Source organism: Siniperca chuatsi, linkage group LG1, assembly GCF_020085105.1.
Source record: "Siniperca chuatsi isolate FFG_IHB_CAS linkage group LG1, ASM2008510v1, whole genome shotgun sequence".
NCBI classification, from domain to species: domain Eukaryota; kingdom Metazoa; phylum Chordata; class Actinopteri; order Centrarchiformes; family Sinipercidae; genus Siniperca; species Siniperca chuatsi.
The window spans coordinates 19,357,578-19,375,235 of record NC_058042.1 but is presented as its reverse complement, the minus strand read 5'-3'; the positions used below and the strand labels follow the sequence as shown (position 1 = coordinate 19,375,235).

The 17,658-nt window shown below is 43.2% G+C and overlaps 1 protein-coding gene across 2 annotated transcripts in view; it reads left to right on the top strand.

The window, feature by feature from the left end:
- gse1b (Gse1 coiled-coil protein b) overlaps window positions 1-17,658 on the top strand; it is a 167,054-nt gene that overhangs the window by 30,266 nt on the left and 119,130 nt on the right. Inside the window, exon 1 of one of the 2 annotated variants that reach the window (XM_044207324.1) lies at window positions 1,336-1,374. The exons of the other annotated variant lie outside the window; for it this stretch is intronic. Within the exon in view, the coding sequence (XP_044063259.1) occupies window positions 1,351-1,374 (24 nt within the window). The 5' untranslated portion in view covers window positions 1,336-1,350. Of the gene's footprint in view, window positions 1-1,335; window positions 1,375-17,658 lie in introns of those variants that run through there. 2 annotated transcript variants of the gene reach the window in all.

The following is a 17,658-nucleotide window of genomic DNA, read 5'->3' as shown; positions in this document are numbered from 1 at the left end:
ACACACCCGGCAAGTCTGTAATTACTCAAGCCAACGCTCATACACACTGTAAGCTTGTAGACTCTGTGGTCCCCTTCCTCCCTCTCTCTCTCTCTCTCTCTCTCTTTCCCCTAACTCTCTTTCTCTCCCCTAAACTCTTCCTCTGTGATTCCCAGTGTGGTCCCAGCTCTGGTTTGGCCATGAGATCTGTCTCCTGTGTTTTGGAATGTGTCGGTGTTTCTAGCCAATTCACCCTCATGCTCACGCTTCACTGGCAACACACACACAAACATGTGCGCGCGCACACACGCACACATACACACAGAGGTATCATAATGTAATGGCTTCTCTGACCATCTTGACACTGCCAACAAGCCAATAACACATGACTCTGTTTAGATACACACAATTTAAATAGTGAGCTAACACATGCCAGACAAGTTTTTAAATTGTCCTGTCAGCATTGTGCTCTCTGTTTGTGTGTGCATGTGTAAACCAGCTGTTGATCCAGTCCAGCCACACCTGGGATTGCCGATAGTTGCCAGCAGCTTCTTTGACCTCTGACCTCCCAGCCTTGATATTAACACAGACAGAACACAATCCCCCTGTGTCTCTCCTCCCACCACAGACACAACATCCAATCTGAGATTTACATATAACAATTTTGCATCTTTGATCATGCCTGTATCACCTGTGTTTGTGTGTGTGTGTGTGTGTGTGTGTGTTGTGTAGTTTATGTGTGAGAGTGTTCCTATGTAGTTACTGCCAACTGCCGTCAGAGGACAAGAGGCTAAGCCACATTTCTAACCAGTTTTAGAGCCTCCCTATCTCTGCCCACACAGACTTGGTTGCTCGGCACACACACACGCATAAACCCACACACTTATGCACAAATGCACACACACACACACACACACACACACACACACACACACACAAACTCACTGATAGCGAAGAATACACATACTGTGCATGCACACATGCTTATTGCACACCGTTCATGTATATTCCCTTTTTACTGTTTCTCTTTCGCTCTCTCGCTCTTTCTCTCTCACACTCACACACACACACACACACATATAAGCACACACAGATTCCGTCTCCCAGCGTGGCTAAACTAGATTAGTGTGTATAAAGGCTCATAATCCCTGCTGCCTCCCCAGCAGGCAGAGAGGAGCCTGTCCTCCAAATTAGGTTGGCCTCTCTGGGTGATGAGTGGCTGCCAGCAAGGGTCCACTTTATTTGTGTGTGTGTGTGTGTGTGTGTATTTTTGCATTTGTGCACGAGCTGCGAAGCACACGTCTCCAGCTGCTGTGTCACTTGTCCACATGTAGATATCCACCCAAAGAAAGAACAAAGGAAGATGGCACTATGGAACCAGTGGCACAGTGTTTGGTTTGCTTTTTTGTTTTGGTTTACTTAGTGTTGTAACTTACTGTGTGTTTATCTTGCTAAATATCACATGGCAAATGTTGACAACTGACTGTACAAAAGATAAACAGGAGCAGTCTAAACTGTGTAGTCTAGAGCTGTGTGCACTTTGATCTTTACTAATGGTTTGGCTAGACTCTGCTGTTATATTGTATCTATACCTTTTACATAATTCTGTTTTATTTACCTTGTATGTAAATGTACTTTTTTTTTTTACAGAGTTTGCGGCAATGCTTCACACTGGTTGTCATTCCTGTCATGGTTATTGGTGTGTGTGTGTGGCTGTATTTTTTGTGTCTTCTATAAGCTGATTTAGTGATGTTTGAATCCTCCAGGCAGGCGGTCATTTAACCTTCTGAACTGGTATTGATATATAAGGCCAATGTATTATGTAACAGTATAATGCACATGCACATTATGAAGACTGACTGTACTACTGTATATGTAATGATGTGTTTTGTCTATTACCTGGTTAATCTCTTTCATTGTCCCCCAGCAATTACATTTGTACCAGTGTCAGCAACACAAAGTCCTCTGTACTCTGAGTGAAGCTAATTCTGAAGTTTATTCATTACTGATAAGGTATAAATTATCCTGATCTTTATCGGTATTCTTTTTATTATTACACTTACTGATCTTCAGTTGGTGCACATATGGCCAGCCCAAGCCTTTATGATGTTGTGAATGTTGTCCTTCTGTTACCCTCTGTAGTGCTTATCATCATGATTCAGCAGGCTGTTACACCAGACTTAGACTTAGACTGTTATACCAAGGCTGTACTGGCTATGGGGCAGCACACTTTGGGGTCTTTAGTGTGCTAATAGTGAAGGGTCCATAGGGAAGCACAGTAATTGGTCTTTATTTATGCTGAGTGAAGGCTATGATTAACTAATATCACCCCTGAGTGTATATACACTCACACATTAACACATGCGTCATACACGTGTGCACACGCGCGCACACGCATACACAGATCCCCTTAAATAGTGTGTGGTAGTGAGATTGAGTGGAGAATTGAGTATTGAGCTAATCCCTGGTGGCAGACTAGAAGCTCTGTAAAGCCACTGACAGGCAGTAAAAAAAAGGCATATTGTAGTTCACTTACAGTACCACAGTGAATTGCTAGAGGCAGGGTGATGTTACCAATGCAGTTTTTTAATCATTTTCTGACAAATCACAAGTGGTGGGACAACAGTGTGTCAGATATGCATTAGTTCTTCCATGCTGTGTTTATACATATCAGCATGCCGATTACACTGTTTTGCCCACTGCAGAATGCCATTAAACTGCCAAAGGGTCCATAGCATGTGAGTGAGAAAGCAAGGCTGTGTGCATATGTGTTGTTTGTGTCTTTCTCTGCCGCTGCTAATGAGCTGAGGGCAGTAAGGCCACGCTTTGTCTTTCGAAGAGACAGACGGCGAGCGGGGAAAGTGGTGCGTGTTGGGCTGCAGCCTACTAAACTTACACACATGAAGGCACTATGCATCGTTCATGTTCCGGCTCTGTTGTTTTGCCTCTGTATGCATGGCATACCTGCCTGCCTCCGTGTGTGTGTGTGTGTGTGTGTGTGTGTGTGTGTGTGTGTGTGTGCGCATGCTTATGTATTATCAAATCCCCACTGTGGCGGTGTTCTCATGTGTTTACTTCTAGTGTAGAAACTGAACACCGGGCTGTAATCAGAGCTGCAGTGAGAGGATCACAACAGTGTTCCCTCATTATGGCTCTAGCAGATCACCTTTACCTCCTGTGTGTTTGATTATGGTTCCCCTCTGGTAGCCTTACAGGTAGCAGTGATGCGTGTCGGTGCAGGCAAAGTGATCTGTGTGTGTGTGTGTGCTTACATAGTATGTGTGCACTTTAAAAAGCTTTGTTTATTGAGTTTTTTGGCTCAAAAGTGACTGTGTGCTCTGAAAGGTTTGGTGACTGACATATCGAGAGCTTCCAAGCGGACAGCAAACATTCTTTCCCAGCACACAACCATAGCTTGGACTTAGGAACCAGAGGAATGCATGTATTGTACACACACAGTTATACAAAAACAAGTTTATAGTTTTTCTGTTGACTTGGGGCTCTACAATATGAGCTTATTTAAATGTTTGCATGCAAATGTGTGAATGTGTAAATGAAAATAGTAGCACTTGCAAGAGTGATTGGGCCATGAGATACAGAGAAAGAGAGAAATGTAGTCCACTAAAGATTTTCATGCAGATTACCATGTTACCATTGGTATAGTAACAAGACTAATAATGTAGCTTTGTGAGGCTGTACTTAGGCACAGTGGTGCTTTGAGCTAAATGTTAACATTAGCTTTCTAACATGCTCAAAATTATGATGCTAATATGCTGATTTTTAGGAGGTATAATGTTTACCATGTTCACCATTCACTTCAGTTTTTGACATGATGATACTGCTATTTGGAAAGTGAATGGATCCCCAAAGTTGTTACAATTCATCCTGAGTGGGACATGTAAACCTCATGTTGATGCTAAACAAAATGTCAGGGGATAACCAAAATCATTAGTTTACATAGTGTGGGAACTATGAATGTCTACAGAAAATATTGTCCCAATCCATCAAGTAGATGTTGAGATATTTCACTGGATTGACCTGCTGGCGGTGCCACAGGAAGCATCAGGGGATCACTAAAGTCTTTAGGATTCTCTGGGGAACATGGATGTCTGTACAAAATTTCATGACAATCCATCCGATAGTTGTGAGATCAGTCTGGAAGTGGTGGACCAACCACCGGACCAACATTCCATCCCAACTAACTGACATACGCATACGCATTTCTTTGTAGTCCATTTCCGTATTAATATAGTATTATAATAAGTATTGAAAGAGCCCCAGCAGCTGGGAGCATTGCTTAATTTGTTAGAAAATGTAAAGCTTACTGAATATTCCAAAAGTCAGCATTGAGTCCTGATTGAAGTGCAGCTGCTGCTCCTGTTCTCAGAGGAAAATGATTAGTCAGGAACTCAAGTTAGGTACACATCAGTTTCATCTGCTCCCAACTGATTCCCATTATTGAATTAGGATAACTTGCCCCCCCCCCCCTTGGTTTTTATATTATTGCATTATCTCTGCCTCCCTAACCCTCCCTGCTTTATGTGGCCCAGTAATTAGACAGTGACGTATTACTCTAAACCCTACTCTCTCTATCACTCCCCCCCATCCCCCTCTCTCACACTGAAATAGAGGCTTGCAATGAGCTTCAGTTTGTAAGTGCTGTGTGCGGATGTGCAAGTTATGTATGAAGCGTATAAGCTTGTAAACTCAGGTGACGGGGCTGTGATATGGTTCATATGGTTCGGATTTTGTTTCTAATACTGTGTCAGACAATTAGTGCCAATTTGTATTTGAGAGCTGGCAGGTAGACTAATACCAGAATTTAACATCAGTAGGACCCGGCATCACAGTGTAACCCAGGATATGATATTATCACAACATTTTATACATGATAATGATGCTATAACCTTAGTGCCATAATCATCGTGGATTGTAGGGGCATGGTTTTCATTAGATTATATTAGAAACAAATAATGTGCATGAGTTGGACAATTTCCATTTTTGTTGAGCTATTGGCCCATCTCTACAGTTACGCAGCTAGCTGTAGATAGGGATGCTATGTAACATGTTTATTATTTTTGGCCCAAGCTTTCACTGCTCCATGTGAATGTAAGCTGCTGTTGTGACAGAGAATTACACTCAAGTCATTATTTAGCTAGTATATATCATCAGACAGCTTGCTGTTGCTATACTATATTGCAAAATATCATCATTATGATCAGTGGTGGAGAAAGTATTCAAATCCTTTACTCAAGTAAAAGTAACAATATCACACTATAAAATTACTCCATTAAAAATTAAAGTCCTGCATTGAAAATGTTACTGAACAAAAAGTAGGTAACAGCAAAATGTGTCAAAAGTAAAAGCACTTCTGCAGAAAAATGCCTCCTTTGAGTGTTATACCAGTATATGTTATTTTTTCTGGTTTAATATTACTGCAAGGTAGCTTGCTGCCATCGGGTTACCAGAGTTGTTTACCAAAACGCATACAGTCTGAGCCTTTTTAATACACACACACAGTAGCATGAACACATGCCCTTATTTAGATGTCAGATGGCCATGAACTGGCAGGAAAAAATAACAGAGTTCAAGCAAAGGAAGAAAACACATATACCTCAATACTGCAAGATAACATATAAAGATGTATATACATATTGATTATTTGTTGAACCCTTAACCCTAAATATCTCCAGCACTCACACACACAAACACACACACACACATTTCGTGGTGTTTGTCTCCCTTTCCATGCGTCTTTCTTTTCTACCCATTTTCTGTTTCACTTGTGCATTATGTTTATCAGTTGTCCTTTAACTGTTAACCAATGTTGGAGTGTTTATGCACAGTGTGTGTGCATAGCCATATGTGTATGATAGTGTGTTTCTATCTGTGAGCATGTGTTGGACTGTGTATTTGAGAAGAGCTTCAGTAATCCTATTGACAGAGATGCAGCTTTGCTTCAGCTCAACAGCAGCTGTCTAGTTTGGAGCCGAGGGGTCCAGTTCTCTTTAGCTGCAGGGGAGGTGGGGTCGACTTCATGTTGCTTCTACTCCCGTTGACCTTTGTCACTGTTATTAGAGGCTTTTATATATTTCTCTCCCTAATGTGTTTCTCATTTTCTGCATCTTTGTATTGTCTTATAATGCTTCCATGTTAGTTAGTCACCTCATTTGTTTGTGTTTAATATGTGGTTAACTACACGCACACACACTCTACCCCCCACCGCCGGTTCTGGTCTTGTAGTGGTGTGCTCCGCCCCTGGCTCAGTGCTGCCTCTGTGTCTCAGAGCACACATTCATTATCTAATCTTCCTCTATGTTTAATTTACAGCCTTGGCTGCTGCTGCCATATGCTCCTTTTGTCTCTGCCTAACACACTCTCTGACACACACTCTCTGACACACACACACACACACACACACACACACACACACACACACACACACACACACTGCTCTGATCAGCTTTGCCTCAACCTTCAGTGACAGAAAAAAAAGCAAAACAAAAACAAACATGCCAAAGAACGCCTGCACCCACCCTTTAGCAACACTTCTCAACCTTCCCACGAGCTTGTGTTAACACAGATAGAGGTGTGTATGTTTGATTATGTCTCGGTGTGTGTGTTGTGTCTGCTGTCTGGGCGTTTGAGCAGGGATGCTCTGAGGAGACAGACTGGTCAGTTTGAGGTGAGATACCTTTATACCTGCTAGTATTCTTCATTTTTTCCCACCATCACTCCATCATCTTCTTACTCCAATTGCTTATTTTAGCCCTTTTCTGTACCTCTGTATTTCACTGGCATCCAATGAAAGGTGTGGTGTGTTTGCATTTGGAGCATACCTGTTGCTGTGTCACTCTTTTTACTTCCTCTCATCTCAATATTTTGCACTGCAACAGCCAAATACACTGGTGTTTGCTGTATATCTGCACACACGGTGAGGCAGAGCAGGGATTGCAGACTGTGTGCTCATCCAGGGGCAGCTAATGTAGTGTCACTGTGAAATATAAATGGGTCGAGAGCAGCCATGCTGTAGATGAGCACTCCCATGCCTTTTTACACAGTGCTGCTGTGTGAAGAGCTCCCATCCTTATTCATTTTCATGGCACTGCAGTTCCGCTATTGACTTAAAGTGCAGCGATGCAACCACCTACTCCGGTGCATTTGGGAAATATAATGAGCTACAGGAATTTAAATACAGTGGAGTGGTGAGGGCAGGAGATGAGAGAGGGTAATACAAGTGGAGTGACAGAGTGTGTTTCCTTTTTGCTTTGTTTCCCTTTTGCAGGATGAGAGTGAATTGCTGCGTTGTTCTCCGCTCACTTTGTCCCAGCCGGTGCCGTTTTTCTTCTTCTATAGCCCTCTCTCTTTCACGAGCTACTTCCCTTGCTCTCCTGGCTAGTAGCACATGTTTTGAAATGACGTATTCACACAGTGAGATACTCTCAGCCAGGGTGTGTATGTGAGAGAGACACACAGAAAGAGAGTTTGTGGTTAGTCAGGGCTTTCTCTCTGGCTCCAGAGGCCCTGGCCAAGTCAGCGATGAGGTTTGGCTCACTTCTCGCAACACAGGCTTGCACACACACACAGACACACACACAGTCTCTCTTTCTTTGTGCCTTATACCTCTCTCTCGCACTGACCCATCCACATAAGTGCTCTTTTAATTTTACGTACAGTACGCCCACCCTCTTTGCCTTCCTGCCCCCCAGGGGCTAGTATGACTGTGTCCCAGGATAAACCCTAAGTTGTTCTGCAGTGAGATTATCCCATTACATTACACCTCTACAGTACCAAACTCTCTTTCTTTCTCTGTTTTTTTCCCACTGCCTCTCACACTCAACACACACATTCACAAACACACAGACAAAAAGAACGCACAGAGTTCCTTGCAGTGCTTAACGAGACAAAGAGCCATTGATTTTACAGGGAGTACAAGGAGTTAGGAGTGATCGATCTTGTTAAGCCTGTGAACTCTCCTCTCTCTCTCTCTCTCTCTCTCTCTCTCTCTCACACTCACATACACATACACACAAACACACACACACCCACACACACACAGGTTGGGAGGTGTGATCAAGAGATATAGTTTCTTAATGTGGTCACAGGGGTTGTGCTGTGCTAGCTATTAATGTGGCTTTAAAGTACATCATACACCCCAACAGATCCAGATGGGGATTACTACCAGGTGGGCTGCAATAGAGAGTGAGGAGATGGAGGAGTGATAGAGAAGAGAGAGGTGAGTTGGGGGTGCGAATGATTGAGATGGAGGTAGAGCAGTGATGTATAAAGTCTTGTGGAGTCTGTGTGTGGTGGGGCATTTTATGGTTAGGCTGAGGTTTCCCTCTTGGGGCCTGCATGTGAGCCAGTTGTGTGCATGTTAGTATGTGTACTGTAAGTGTGTGTGTTTGTGTGCTGACTCCCCTGCTAACCACACTACCATTTTGAGGAAAAAGCTAACAGCCACTAGTCTGGACTACTGACTAACAAAGAAAGCACAGCAACATTTCAAGGGGCCCCATCTAGATACTACCTTTTTGTAAGGGGTCACAAGCCAAAAAGTCTGGGAATCATTACTCTAGAGAACTGTGGTTGTACTGGGCAGCTCCTAGTTATGAATGTCACGTATGAATGTGAATCAGGGCATCATTGGAAAAGAGCAAATCAACTTTCCCTGAGTAAAGTAAAAATAGTAGTTAACTGAAAACTGAAAAGATCTCTTTCTTTCTTTCAGTCTCTCTCTCTCAGGCTCTCTGTTGTCATTCCCAGTGCCGCCTGTCATCCAGTGACAGCGAGAGCTCGAGTCATTGGTGAGCAGAGCCTTTAAAGGAAGACGCTTTTTTCTGACTAGACATGAAACACATGTAGCTGGCGCCATTTAAAAAGACATCACACTTCCCAAGACAGCCTGCATAGAAACAGAAAGAAAGGAGGGTTAGGGATGGTGGAGGTGGAGGTGGGGGGTGGTCTGAGGATGCAACAGCATACCACAGAGTCAAAAAGAAACAAAGCAGCTCACCTTTTCTAGTCTCTTTTCTTTCTTCCTTTATATCTCTACCTTCTTTTCTGTATGTACAAGCACACGGGCATCTACTAAATGTCTTTAATTCATTTAATTTATCCAAACACATTCTGACCCACAGATGCAACACATACTGTAGAAGCCACAACTTAATAGTGCGTCCCTATCTGCATTACTGTTGTCTGTTTATGTGACAAGGAACTGCAGATGATGTTAGTTTCAACATTCTCCTCAGTTAATTCTCAAATCTGTGGAGATGTAGTGATATGGAGAGTTTCTCTGAGTCTTCTTCACTGACTCTCTCACCCCACTGCAAGTATCTAAAGACAGAAACAGAAAAGAACACGAGGACATATGGTATGAGGCCAGATGATTGCAGCAGTGTTAGTGAAATGTGTTATGTCCTTATTGTGGCTTGGCTCTGCACTCCAGAAGCGGTTTTGAGTTGGTGATTAGCTGTAGCATGATGTACCTCCATGGAGCAGAAGCTGGCAGGCTCTGAGGCCCATGGAGACAGAGTTCTGCCCAGGCCAGGGCCCTCCGACTGGCCTGGGGTTTGGAAGCCAGCCCGTTCTCACCATAGAGAACTTCCACAGTTACTGGTGCACAGCTGGGCCGAGGATCACTGGCACTGCAACCGATGTGTGCTTGTGTGTGTATGATCATCTGCATCCTGTTTGAGACTCACAAATATCCCTGTCGATAAGATGGAGTGTGAGATTAGATAAGGCCTTTCTTTCTTTAGGCCAACATTCACTGCATGTATCAAACATCCAGTCTAATCTTCAGAGCGAGGAAGAGGTGATGACATGAATATAAACCAGTGATTCTTTGAACTTTTTTTGATGTGAGGACCTAAATGGGTCTTCTATATGTCTGATGAGTCTACATAAGATTGATTATAAGAGCATTGGCATGTTTTGATAAACCAGTGTGCCACAATCACATACTGAATTTCCCATTTGTGTCCTAAACTGAAAAGCTGTAAATGACTCCCTGTATACTATACCTTAAGAGTACTCCACCAATTTGAGCATTGCATTCCTTTAACATAGTCACGCTCACTATAGACAGTTTAAAAAAGGATCACAATCGATGCAGCAGAACCAAAGATATTGTATTTTTCATTCCATGTATTCTTCTTCCTTGTCAAAACCTCGCACCTACATTGCCCACAATGCAACTTCACCACCAACAGTTTGGTTGGAGATTTGGGTGTGTTATGCTAGCAATGGCTAATGTAGCCACTACCCTCAAGCAGAAATGCAGAGCAGGCTACAGAAGTCTGGTAAGCTCACTTCTTTCTAACTCCACACCCCCATATTTTTTCCATTTTCAATCTTGTAGTCCTCAGCCCTAACTGATGCAAGTGACATCACTTGATGCAATTTATTAGACTTTGCGCAGTTCCCTCTGGAGCCACAAAAGGCTTTATTGCACATATGCACTAATACTCCCCAAGACCTTTAAACAGGCTTTGATGTGTAAACGTGGTGGAGTTCCCCTTTAAGGCAGTAGGAAAGGCAGATTTGGGCCTGCAAGCATTTCTTCATATGCACCTTCTGATGAAGGATGCAAGATCGAACCACCATTCTTTGTTCTTTGAATAATTTTTCAATTGGAGGCTTGACATGGTGATGAGTGTTTACGCTTTAAACATGCCTGGATGCATAGCATGTGAGCACACACGGACACACCTAAATCTCTCACAGCTGTTAAATGTAACACACACACATTGTGATAAATCCATCATGGCCTCTGTGTCCCATTCTCCCAGCTGCACTGCACTGCTACTACGTCTGTCTTGTTGCTAGGATACATACACACTCAGGGAGTAGCTCACCCCTTGTCATCCACATTCTGCTTGTGCCCATACATTGCCAAGGTGCCACTAAGTGTACACACACACATACGCATGCACACACACACAAACACACACACTGAACTTCATGTGGCCATGTATATACTAGAAATTGTCCACTGATGTTATCTATGGTATCACAATTGTTTTTGTTCCACCTGGGGAGCATCCTTCACATGTTAGTGTAAAATTTAATATTTAATAGCAGCGCCCCAATGAGTTTATTATCATTTTAATTGATTAGAAAATGTGGTAGTGAATTGGCTTCTCTGGCTTGTCTGCTGTTAACTCCCTGGACAAGAGGGGGCAGGATGGAGAGCACATTGCTAGAGCACAAGTACCATTAGAGGGCACTATCTGTCTATTTACCTCATTGCTGTAATAGTGTAACATCACTTCCTCCTTATCACTGAGGATACCTCGATAGCAGCCCCCTCCTCTCTTCTCTCTCTTTACCTTTCTCTTTTATCTCTTCCTAAGCCTGCCTCTCTGCTCATCCAGCCACCTCCTCTTTTCCTCCCTGCCTCCCTCTTGGTTCCCTCCCTACCTTTTCTTTTCATCCTTACCTGCCTCTCACCTTTAAAACATCCCTCATCTCACTTCTCTACCTGCCTCTCTTCTAGCCCCTTACATCAATGCCAATTCTTGCCCTCTCACCTTTTTTGCCTCCTTCCCTTCCTCTCCTGTCCTCTCTCAATTTCCTCCTCCAATCTCGCATTCCCGCAGCAACAGCAGATGAGATTCCCCTTTACAGAGCCTCCTTTCCCAGCCTCCCTTCATCTCTTCCTCCCTTCCTCTCTGGCTCCCTTCCTCTCTCACTCCATGCATTCATCACTCTTGCCCCTCAGGGCTTTGTTCTGCCTTAATCAGGAGCTTAAGTGTTGCATTCTCACCCAGACAATGCCTGCCATTCAGTCTGGGCATGTGTAAATAGGTGTGCCCTGTAAGTGTGCCAGCGGGCATGCCATGCCAGCCTCGCTGTGGTAGTGGTGATCAGCCATAGCCCCCAGCTACAGGAGGCACTGCTCCACACACACATACTCACAAACATACACACAAACTATCAGCAGCAGGAGGTGGAAGAGCAGAAACTTACTGAAGACTGCCTTTGAAGTGCTGCCATACAAAGGCATGGATGGCCAAAGCAACACACACAACACAGGCATCTGCACATGGGCACAGACACTCTTCTTCAAATGAAGTGCAGGGAGAGGGATTCTTTTCATAATCAGCCATTTGCCTCCTGTCCTTACTTGGCCATTTCCTTTTCAGTTCCTCAGCTTCTGACTTGCGGTCTTGACTTATTTGTATTTCTTAGTTGGAAACAGCCCTGTGTTGTGTTTGGTGGTAAAATAGCAGAATAGTGACTAGAGGGTTATGTGTGTAGTGGCTGTAGGAGACCAGCAGCCTGTTTCTTGGCCACCTGGCATGCTCTTTCTAGGAAGCACTGCAGGCCTCTACCCAGCTGGATGATGCTTGCTGTCAGACTGGTGTGTCACATCCAGGCAAGCTAGCTTCCTCACAACACCCGACCATCTGTCTGCATCCATGATGGCACTCTACCTGCAGATATACTGTATAGAGAGAAATATGGAGAGGCTGACAAACATACTGTATGCTGGAAATAGAGATTCCTGCATATACACACAATGAAAGGCTGGCAAGTATACTGTATGTGCAGTTTATGCACAAACCAAAGCTCAACAGTGCACATCCACCTAGCCTTTGGCTGTATATTCATATCAACTTCAAATTTACAAAGAGAGGCAAAGCCAGAGAAAAAGAGAAGAGAAAAGAGAAAAGGGGTGGACAGACATACAAACATACAGTAGGCAGACAGCAAGTGACACACACAAAGCAGAAAAACTGAGCCCACACTCGCCCATGCTATCTATCCTCCTCAGATGGCCATTTGGGCTTGTTAATCTATCGCCTGGTAACAGAGACAGCCTATCAACAACAGCCACGCCCCTCTGCACATGCTCATAGAGAGGGGCTCATTTGGATCTTTGAAGGGAAAACGCGCACACCACCACCAAAATTGACACGCACACACACACACACACACACACACACACACACACAAACTACCCACAAATCCTGGCCTGTCATTGCTCTCCATTGTTTGGCTGCGGTTGCTTTCTCCTGGTGTGACTGCCAGCAGATGGCTAGCACTGAGCTGTCAGAGTCAGTCTGAGGCCCGCACACACACACACACACACACACACACAAACACACACACAGTGAGAAAGAGAGAGAAACACTCACTCATACAAAGAGTGTCTTATTGCACACAGAACATATGCACAGTGTCCACTGAATGGCGCTAGTATTGCCTCTATGACACTACTTATACTTCAGTTTATAGAGTAACTATCTCTGTCACATTCTTTTATTTCCACGCACACACTTACACACACAGGCTTCTGATAAGACTGCGAAGTCGCTCAGCTACAGGTGCCCCTCATGACCCCTCTCAATGTAATGATTGTGTAATCTCATAAAAGGGCCGCCTTACTGCATTAGCATGTGTAAAGGCCATTGTGTTTGTGTGTGTGTGTGCCTGTGCATAAATAACTGTTTTGAATCTTCCTTCTGCGGCTATCCTTTACAGCTTTGTGTGTATATGTGTGTTTCTGTGTGTGCGTGTGTGTGTAGAAGCAGGTGTCAGGCCTAATGGAGTGTGTTGCCACAATGTAAAAGCAGCTGCTGTGGCCCAGGGTCGTCCAGGGTCATCCAGAAGTGAAAGGTCAGGGTCGGGGTGAGGAGTTGGCTGTAGCTACATGACATTCCTCTACTCACTAATCATAGCTCTGATGAATGGCTGTAAAGTGGCAGCTGGCAGACAGGAGGTGGTGTGTGTTGCAGTGTCAGAGGAAGATACAGGGAGGAGGATTGAGACACACACACACACAGTTTGTTGTGTCTGCAGTAAACTGGGACTAATGACAAGCTTTGTGTTGTGTGTGCTCACTCAGCTGCCCCCTTGGACACACTTTACCCACCCAGTAAGAAACAGCCCTTTGTGCTTCTCGCTCTCTCTCTCTCCTTGTATCTATGTATCTCTCTCTATCTTGTTCTCGCTGTCTCCCGACCTTCTTCTCCCTCTGGAGAATAGAGTTGTTTTGCTGTGCTCTGCTGTATATATTACCTACTGTATATATTTTCCTGGGGCCTGACAACAGATATATGAGTGCAGCAGTGTTTTTGGCTGACACCAGCCTTTCACATTTACCAGTAAATGGAGCAATAAAGTCTGTACATAAAAAATGACATTTTGATACAAACATGGTTAATATTGAAGATGTTCATATTTACACTGTACCTTTTGATACGATGTGCTACATCATGGTAAATAAAACAGCATCACAGTGAGTTTTACAACTACTATATACATCAGCTCGGCAGAAAGCTACAAGAGTAAAGAATATTTAATAACTGTACTGAAAATGCAATGATGTTTCTGTGTGTCAGGATTGCACCTTAAAAGTGATTTGGCATTGTTTTCCCCCTTTAACTATCCAATATGTATTAAAACTGTATTTCACCAGATTGTACCAGATATCATGCGGCTAGTTGAGTTGGTTGAGAAAACACTTTGTTCCAGTTTGCAAAGTGTTCACTTGATTTTATCAGTCTGAGGAATGTGTGTGCGTGATGAATGTACATGTACAGATGCACTACATACAGAAAGAGTGTGTAGTGCATTTGTGCACATATATACATCTGGCATATTTAGGACTAAACAACATTTTGATTGCTATATTTAACAGGAACTAACAGGATCCTATCTCCTTGCCCACTTCTGTTCGTTCCAAATTGGATTCAAGCCGATCCAGCTCTCAGTGTTTCTTTACATTACATTGCATTTATTTAGCTGACGCTTTTATCCAAAGCAACTTACAATAAATACATTCAATGATGTGGATACATGTTTTCTAAATAGTTTGTTTGGTTGGAATATTAGATACATTGTGCTCATCAGCATCATCATTTTTAGGGTTTTATTTATACATTTAGTGTATTTATTTTCAAGAATCTACTGTGTTTCTGTTTTTGTATTCCGTGTTTTGTCTTGGCCAAGAAATCTTAGTGATGCCCTTTCCTGGTTAAAAAGCAAAGATAAAGACTTTGGCAGTTGTCCCAAACTCTCTCATACTCACAAAAACAGTCTGCTACAATAATAAAAGGACCAGTGGTCTACAGCATGCCTACTGTGCCACAACTCGTTGAGTGATGTCAAAATAGGTGGTTCCCCGTGTCTGTGTTAGAGGCTGAGAGAAATCTGTTTACTTTTGTCACATGAAGGTGTCCATTCATGTCTGTTAAATAAGGCATTTATGTATAGCTTTAAACAAAGAGTGTCATTAGTGTAGATGCACACAAATACACAACCCAAACACACACATGCCACTGTTTTCTTCTTCCACCTCTCCCTTTGATTTGTTAAACCACAATGTGTAGCCTCTCTGTCTCAGTCAGTCTGTTTATCTGCCCATCCACTTATCCCTCATCCTGATTTGTATCTTTCCTCTGCCTCATATCTAAATGCCATCGAAGAGAGGTGAGTGCAGCAGAGATTTCTGTTCATAATGTCACGGTGCTGCCCAGAAGAGTATTTTATATTGACCCAAGTGTCTGTCTCCAAACTAGCTTTTCTTATTTGCACTTGCCATAAGCAGTACACACACCACGCATACTGTAATTTTCAGGAATAGTCTGGAAGCATGTAATGGATAACAAACATAGATGATGTTGTTGTAGGTTCACTTCTGTGACTTACTAAATGAAAGGTAAAATGAATTGATCTATTAATTAATTAATTTTCTCTAACCGCTTATTAATCCTGAAGGCAATTACACATCATTGCCAGGTTGGCCAACAGGGCTTATTACTACTACTGCTACTGCTAATAATAGTTCTATTCAAATATAATTTGAATAATTTAGTGCAATTTTACTCTTTATGGCTCCTAACCTTATTTAGTCACACCTATATAGAGAGAGAAATAGGGAGAGGTTGTATCCTCAAATCCTAGTGGAACTAGAAGGCAAGCTGTGTGTGTGTGTGTGTGTGTGTGTGTGTGTGTGCGCGTGCATGTAGTTAGCAGACGACTGAAAAGACTGAAAAACAGACGGTCAAACGGTCAGCTTGTTTTTGCCCAGGCCAAGCAGGAAGAAACCAATCGATAGCACTTACCCTCTTCCTGTTGGAGTTCCCAACAGACTTGGGAGAAAGACGCAGCCCTGCAATCGTCCCCAGCTGTGTGTGTGTGTTTGTGTATGCATGTGACTACCTGTCTGCACACACTTTTTGTGTACAAAGCATTGTGTCTGAGGCTGAGTAAGATTGAATGCATTTATGTATTTGAAACGTTAGCCCAAGGACACACTGTAGCGCCATGAAGGAGCATTTCTCTTGATTTATTGACATCCATCCGGCTTCTTAACATCCCGCAGTTTGAGACCCAACTGCAGGTTTAACCTATCTAAGTCTCAATTCAAATAACTCTGAAATAGTTGTTTGATAACCTTGAATTTGAATTCTGAAGATAAACTAAAAAGGATAAAACAGACAGGAGTAAAAGACACTACACATACTCATACAGATATATGCAGTGGTACTGTGGAAGTCCTAAATCTGAATCCCTCCCTGCTCCTGCTCTGTGTACTATAACCTGCCTTGAAGCAGGGGAAGAAAAAGTGCCCTACAGGGGTCATAAAATATCACATAGTTATTGAGGCACTTGTACCCATGCTTCCTGTTTCTGGGGACAAACTATCCCAGGAAGTGGCAAAATGTTTACTCTGATACATCAAATGCGGTGCTTCCTTTCCTTTTCAGCTCTGCTCTCCATCAGGATGCACATGTTTTACAACCATGACATCACTGACATTTGAAGGACATGATGATAGTGAGATTGAGGTCCGATCAGCACCCACTTTGGCTGATCCAGTGACCTCGTGTATCCTGTGCTGATGGGGAGTTTGCTTTAGCTTGTGTGCGCACGATGCAGGTGTGGTTAGGCCGAAAACATACTGCTGATTCAGTCTTATTAGCAATTATAATGTTTGCTGAGGTATTGCTTTGGACAAGAGACTGAAGCTAATTCTGGCTTGCTCCAAGGTCGTGTCCAGCATCAGTTCCAGTGCTGCAGTTAAAGGATGTCTTTTATTTGGCTATACATAACATATGATGATGTTGAGCAATATGCCACATGATGAATTTTGATAATATTTTACATTTTGTAGCTGTGGGGTTAGTACTCCAGCTGTGTGTGTATATATGTTGTGCTTTTTTTTTATCAATTCATTCATGCAGGCAATATAATAAGCAAGCCAAATTCTCTTTCTGAGTAAACATTTAAAGTCCAGTAGAAATGTCAGCTTATATTTATATTATTCTTATATTTATTAAATTGACTAAAATATGGCTGATAGGATAGTTGGTATATGCATGCGCATGTGTCTCTATCGAGCTGCCCTCAGATCAGCCTCAGTGCCAGGTTTGCTTCTGCCAGGCTTCCTGTCCTTCTGCCCTTGACTGACCCAAGCCTGACCTGTGTTTGGGCCCTGGGCCTCCTCATGGCCACTGTATGGGCTTGCGTGTGTGTACATATATATGTGTTTGTGTGTGCATGTGTGGCCAGCACAGGGTGGTGGGGTGTAATGTGAGCCCCAGGCTAGGACAGGACTGCTGCAGAGTCCATCCAGGCAGAAAAAGCAAGACATGGGAGCTGCAGGGTGGGCAGAGAGAGAAGGACAGAGATAGAGAGAGGGCAGGACAGCTGAAAGAAGGA